Below are 7,199 nucleotides of genomic sequence, written 5' to 3' on the forward strand. Positions count from 1 at the left end.
AAATAATAACCCATTCAGAGTAAGCATGGAGTTTCACACTGAAAATCGGAGCTACGAGATCCTTGTAGAAATAGGCGAAGGCGCCTATGGAAAGGTGTTCAAGGCCAGGGAGATCTGTGGCCAGCGGCGCCTCGTAGCGGTCAAGAAGTTGAAATTCTTCGGAGTCGCCGAGTGCGGTATCCCTCCCTTCATGATTCGCGAGGTGGCAATGTTGCGTAAGCTTGAGCACTTCAACCATCCCAACATTATAAAGTACGTTTATAAATCTTTTAACAAGTGTTTATATATATATATATATATATATTCATTATGATATGAAACACACAATGCTAACGTTGAATGATGCCTTACCGTCCAGATTGCTCGATGTATGTGCTAAACTGAAGAGCAATGGAGGCATGGAGCTAGGGCTGGTATTTGAGTTTGTTGATCAGGACCTCACTTCATACATCTCCAAGGCACCCTGCGCAGGACTGGACATGGATAAGATCAAGGTGTAGTCCAGAGATGTGGTCAATTGAAGATAATAATAATAATAATAATAATAATAATACTATGAGATATATATCGGGGATGTTGGGCCTTGAACCAAATGCCTCACTCTAAAAAGTGTCTTCTAAATTACTAAATCGGAAGGATTTGTTAACTTGGAGCTTTTTGTTTACAGTCATTACCCAAATATAACCCGGACAGGGGAACCTCACCTGTGTAATCAAAGCTTTCTATTGGCTTCGCGTACACGGCAGGATGTGATGTCACAGGTACTGCGTGGTCTGGACTTCCTGCACAGCAACCTGGTGGTGCACCGGGACCTGAAGCCGGACAACATCCTCATCAGCAGTCGCGGGGAGGTTAAGATCGCAGACTTTGGACTGGCGCGCATGTACGCCTATAACATGGCCCTCACTCCTGGGGTAAGTCAACCAATGTGACCATGTGTGTGTGCGTGTCTTTGTGGTAACCCCTCTGTCAGCTTTATCGCAACATATTTCAGGCATTCATTGCATTTTGCATGTTTGAGCGATTTAAACTGTTAAATATTGAATGTCTTCAAATAGACTGTAACAAAGATTTTTGAGTCTGTTTACCTGAACCCTTTGTTAATAAATCCGACATTCCCTCGAAACCCTTCTATTGTCAACGACTTCAGTCTTGGAAATGTCTTAAGCTTCCTTCTGGTATTGTTTCCTGTTCTTCAGGATATACGATGCATGTCGGTGATGTGACTGAATGCATGTTCACCGCTCCTCTCCCTCCAACCCCCTCCTGGCAGGTGGTGACTCTGTGGTATCGGGCCCCTGAGGTTCTGCTTGGCACCTCCTACATGTCATCGGTGGACGTCTGGAGTGTTGGTTGCATCCTCGCCGAACTCTTCCTCCTCAAGTACGGACTCTGGGGAGCTGGTGGAAGGGTGTCATGGTCGGCCCGCTCAACGAGAGCTGGCGTTGCGGTCGTCCGGAGTTCAGACTCCCTGTTTCTGTGATGCGGGCCTGAGACTGTACAGGGAAACATCAGCTGCTTCAGTTAAAGGGGGCATGTAGTTAAGGAGGTAGAGCGGGCTGGCTGGTAACCGGAGGTTTCTAGTTCGATCTCGAGTGTCGAGGTATCCCTGAGCAAGGCAGCTCACCCTCACTGCTTCTGACGAGCCGGCTGTCGCCTGCATGGTTGTCACCGCCGTAGCTGGGTGAATGTGTGCATGAATGGGTGAATGTTAGGCAATATTATACAGCTGTTTGACTGGCCACTGGTTAGAGATTCAGTGTGTGAGGGGGGACGTGTGTTGCTGGCTGAGGCTGTGGAGATTGGGGAGAGAGAGTGAAAGGGGGATGAACGGGGTGTGTACTTTACAGGCCGCTGTTCCAGGGATTCACCGAGATACAGCAGCTCCATAAGATCTTCGAGTGAGTTTTCTTTCCGTTATGCTTCAAATGCGTGCAAAGGTGTGACTTGTCTTATTTTCCCCCTTAAAGTACAACAGTATTCTAACACTAGTGTTATTGTCATCTAACTGTTCCCTGTGTGTGTGTGCGTGTGTTCGTTCAGGGTGCTCGGCGTGCCAAGTGTGGAGGACTGGCCCATGGTCTCCCACATCCCCTACTCCGGCGCCTGGGGGTCCGGGCGGCCCCAGGACACCCTGCTGCTGCCCAGCCTGGGGCCCGAGGAGAACGACCTCCTTACTGTAAGCATAGAGGCCCCCTCCCTCATCCTCCACCACTGGCACCATTAATATGAATAAACATGTGTCTTATATTCATAACAACAATACATGGCGAATAATGCAGTCCTGTTGCTTCCCTTGCAGCAATGTCTGGCCTTTAGACCGACCAATCGGATCACAGCTTCACAGGCCTTGGCCCATCACTTCCTGATGTGAGCTGAAGAAAATAAAAGTGAAGGTTTTCTGTTAGATTTCCCCTTTTATGTTTTAGCATACTAAATGATGTTGTGCCATGACATCCTGTATCCTCGAAACTCTGTTTTAGCAGAAGCAGCTTTTTATTTGCACATCATGGAAACACCACTCCAAACTCAAACCAGACACGCAGGAGTGTATAGAAGTCTGCAGTGGGTTGGATTCCAATAAATCAAGAATGTTTGCTCTGTTTTTTGAGGATATGGGTGTTATGGCACAAAGTCCTTTGTGTCTTTAGTTTAGCTCACAGAAAGTATGTTTTCAGACCGCTTCTACATAAGCTCTGTTATATGTTTGTGTACCATGTTATTTGGCATAAGTGCATTCATGTTACCCCCCCAAAAAAAGTTACAAAACTCTTAGATCCACTCAGATTGGCATGAGATGAAAACAACAAAGTATTTGCACTGTAAGTTAAAAGCATGCATGTATTTACAGATTGGCATAAGATGAAAAAAAATGTATTCATTATTTAGAAAACTTTTGCTTGCACAATAAGCTTACATGTTCATGTTAACTGTTCAATGTTTAATGTATGGATTGACTGTGTGTTGATGTTTGAAAATAAACACTGCTTGTCATTTTGATCTCCTTACTTAAATGTACACGAAATATTTAGCTGACATCAGAGCACTATTTGTGTGTTTTACTTTAGCGGCACATACCTAAATTGTTGCTATGCCAACAGCAGGCATACTGATATGAAAATACGAACGGGTATTTTAGCTAGATGCGCTATGCTCTCTGGTAAAAGCTTTTATTTTTGACCCTGTCCGGTTTAATGGTACTGTCATTGCCATGCCATACCATGGGTTTGCTCTTTCAACATATTTGCCCTGGAGGTTGAAAGGGTGGGCAGTATCAGTGTGAAGTTTAGTTTGCGACCAAATCCTTCAAACACATGGAGGCAGTGTTGCACCACCAACGTGTCTGCACAACGCAACACGTCGCCGCAGCGACATCGACGCTAGAATAAACCATGTCAGGTAATAAACCCATCGGAAGTTGAGTTGAAATAAGCGAAATGTATGCACAGTTTCACATTGTCTTTTTATGTTTAAAAGTAAAACAGTCCATGTTTTGGAAACGACGTGTGTGTACACTAATACCCATACGGATTCCGCTCGTTTCGTTACAGAGTTGCAGGCCTGTTATTCCTAACGTGGCCCTCTTGTGTCATGCTGCGTCAGTTGCTGTGTGTCTGTCTCCCCAGCCTCGGTCCAACTGTCTGGGCTGGAATGCCAACACGCCCGGTGGACCGGCGGGGAGGGGTTGCAGGAGGGGGATTGTATTTTTAACGGTGGCGCACGGAAACGTCAGCCGTGCATTGGCTCCTAACGCTGTCCATGGTTGCCTCGGCAATCTAATGTCCACTTCACCCCTCCAGTCCCGTCCAAGTAAGTAACACCGAGTTTTTATTGCTGTTTTGGCTCTCTTTAAAAATAAAAATATATGTAGCCTAACTTTATTCAAAGCGAAATTGCCAAACTCTCGTACCAAACCACTGAAGTGCGATTAGGTTCCGTTATTAAGTTGTTTGAGTGTCAAATTGAATGAATGGAAGTATTACTGGAAACTTTACTCAGAAGGTCCCGTAAGGTACGCAAGTAAACGCCTGTTATGTGAGTGGTTGATCGAGGTGGTTGAATGGCCATGCATGTTCTACGCATGACGCGCCGCAGTTTATCTGGTACCCTCCTTATTTGGGATTTGTGACAGCATAAGCACGTTTCTACCCACCTAATATAGGGCTGCATATTCCCCTCGGCGTTACTGCTCGTTGAAGTTTGGGTTTTGTAAATTGTTCGCATTGCCAAATTTAGCATAACAATTTAGATAACTTGCTGACCTTGGGTGAGATGTGTGGATACTTCTAATGTTAGGCAAAAATACTCGAAAGCGTCTGTCTAATCTAGATCACTTTAAGACATGGTGTATATTATGTTGAAGGTAGGCCTGTCCCACATAGACGGAGAGCAGTACAGGAGAGAATGCATTAAGGCATGCTCGTTTTTCATCGTTCCGGTGCACATTTATCCTTTGACGCGGCCTGCTTCTACATGGATGGATCTTTCTTTGTATACTTTGGAATTATAATCTTTGCTGACGAACGACATGGCCACGACTAATTGGAATGAGGTTAAATCCAGCCCTCTAATCTGTGTGTGTGTGTGTGTGTGTGTGTGTGTGTGTTGTTTGTGTGTGTGTGCGCGCGCTCGGCGCACTTGTAATGCTCACATTTCCTCACCTAACTTAAGCCATGTCACTTAGCTTTTGATTCAACCCTGACCTCCTCCTGGTATTTCCACCCAATTGTTGCTCTTTCTTATCTCGAGGCTTTACAATTCAGCACGACGCGTGTCAGAGGATTAGAACCCTGGTGACGTTTGCTCTTTGTAGAAAGTTGGCACTGACCAGCGCACACACACACACACACACACACACACACACACACACACACACACACACACTGATATGAGCAGACACACTGACACACTGACACATTTACACACACACACACACACACACTGACACGTCCACGAACATACACTGATATGCACACACACACACACACACACACACACACACACACACACACACACACACACACACACACACACACATTATAAGGTAGGATGTGGGTCAGTGAGACAATGACTATGTGTGTTCCTCCTTATTTATTTCAGGTGACGGTGTCTCTGATCAAGTTACACTCACCTTAATATGCATGGTCGAGACACAGGCACACACACACACACACAAACACACACACAGACACACACACACACACACACACACAGCTTATTAGAGCTCTCAGTGTCTCAGTAGAGCCCGACAAAGGTCAATCTCATGACATTAATTATGGGCTTGGCTTCCCTAGTACAGACCCATCCTTCATTGGATGAGCTACACCTGTTTCTGGCCCCTAACATCACTCGTCTGTGATCAAGGCCTAAATCAACTACCTATGTAGCAGGAAATTCAATACAACGGCCTGCAAAGCTGTCTTTTCTATCACAAATACGCTCCTCATCGCCACTGCCCACTTCCCCACCATCGTTTTCCTTCTGGAGTTTGGTTCCCCCGTCGTCTGTGTCGAATGCCACCCTGACCACGGCTCCCTGCTCTGGTTTAAGATGGCTCTTCTTGACCTCTCTGCCCAGGCCTGTGTTGTGATTGGGTGTTGGGTGCCGGTTTGTGTGTGCGCTGGGAGCGGGAGCGTTCTGGCCCTGGGTGCAGGTTTCTCTGTTGCGCTAAGTCTGTGGCTCAGGTCTCTTTGTTCTGCCCTGCTCTCTCTCTCCACGCGCCATTGTGCTTCAATGAGGAGGCAAATGCAACAGGAATGCTGACTGTTACAGTTTAGAATCTCTCGCTCTCTTGCTCTCTCTCTCTCTCTCTCTCTCTCTCTCTCTCTCTCGCTGTCTCTCTTGCTCTCTCAGCCTCGCTCTCTCTTTCTCCCGCTCTTGCTCTCTCACTCTCTCTCTCTCGCACTCATACTCGTACTCGCACTCGCTCACTCTCAGCTCTCTCCCGTCTTTCCAACCCGGTACCACGACTGTCCGTCATCGTTTAGTCACGAAAATGAATCTATTCTATTTATGTTCTGAGTCCCAGAGAACGATTGCCCAACCTAATTTTTGCTACAAAGAACATAATATAAACCCATGCAAAATTCAGTCCACAGGATTCATAATTGAGCATCAATGTTAAACAGAAGCGAGGGCAACACTGGACGTGAGTGTTTAAAATGATCCCTCTTTTCTAGGTAGAAAAACAATGTGGCGCTTGGTCCTTTAATTGGGGATGTAGGAAAATACAGAATATAGAATTACGCCAGGCTGGTACTTTCTGGTTTATGATAGACAAACAATCCAACTTTTCAAAGTCAGGTTGACGCTCTCCCGGCCCAACCCCAGGAACTGCTCCTTGTGTCACGTTAGTCAAATGAGTGTCACCTGTGTTGATTGCTGATTACGTGCACCTGTGCTTACTTCCTGTTTGCCAGTTCTTTCTGTGTCTGGCTGTGACGTTCCAAAGTGAGGACAGCTTTCTTGTCCTTTCTGTAGTCCTTTGGGATTCCACTCCAGTCAACTTCACACACCGATATTGAGTTGAGTTCACACTCTTCTCACCGCTGCCGAAAGTATTACAAACCACATTCGGAAGTCCATTCTACAAAGACGTTCTCATCTTAAGAAACGTGTTTGGCTGATGCACAAGTGAACAGGAGGCCACATGAGATTCGTGTTACGGCGGCGGAAATCGCTGAGCCAGTTCCGTCAGAGTAGCGCCCGGTGCCGCTCCGACGCGCTGAACTCTGAGGAGCGCATCCTTCCAGAGAGACGCTCGCCGCAGCGCTGGCGTCGGGTTTCAGTGCAACGGGAGATTCCCTAATGACTCGGCAGCAGCGCTTCATCTTCCAGGCGCCTCGGCAGCACAGATGAGCGACGCTCCGATGAATGCATGGGAACAGGGTCAGGGGGGGCGGGGGTCCGATATGAACGAACAGCAGATGTTACAAACGAGGCAGGTCATGTTATCAATGAGCCGATGGAGACGACCAAGTGATGGATTGTGTTTTTCGATGTCTCTATTCGGTCGTAGTAGAAAAAGTTTCCAATTTTTTTTTTCTTGTGTTCTCGAACCAGGTGGAACCCACCTCGAGCTGTTCCTGGGTTTGACCGAGCGTAGCCTCCGCTGACCCCAGAGCAGAGGGACCCCCTGTGACCCGGTGAGCCCAACTCCCCCCCTCCCCCCCCCCCCCCCCCCCACGGTGAAGTCATCC

General features: G+C 47.1%; 1 protein-coding gene across 1 annotated transcript; it reads left to right on the forward strand.

Moving 5' to 3' along the window:
* Window positions 1-25: 25 nt before the first annotated feature.
* Window positions 26-2,374, forward strand: cdk21 (cyclin-dependent kinase 21; the record flags this gene model as incomplete). Its single annotated transcript, XM_079746680.1, has 7 exons — window positions 26-252; window positions 359-494; window positions 747-914; window positions 1,274-1,383; window positions 1,851-1,901; window positions 2,044-2,179; window positions 2,303-2,374. 7 exons carry the CDS (start codon window positions 26-28, stop codon window positions 2,372-2,374), a joined length of 900 nt encoding a protein of 299 aa, XP_079602806.1.
* Between the last annotated feature and the right edge of the window lie 4,825 nt (window positions 2,375-7,199).

The sequence above is a fragment of the Pollachius pollachius genome (assembly GCF_949987615.1).
Source record: "Pollachius pollachius genome assembly, chromosome: 11".
NCBI classification, from domain to species: Eukaryota; Metazoa; Chordata; class Actinopteri; order Gadiformes; family Gadidae; genus Pollachius; species Pollachius pollachius.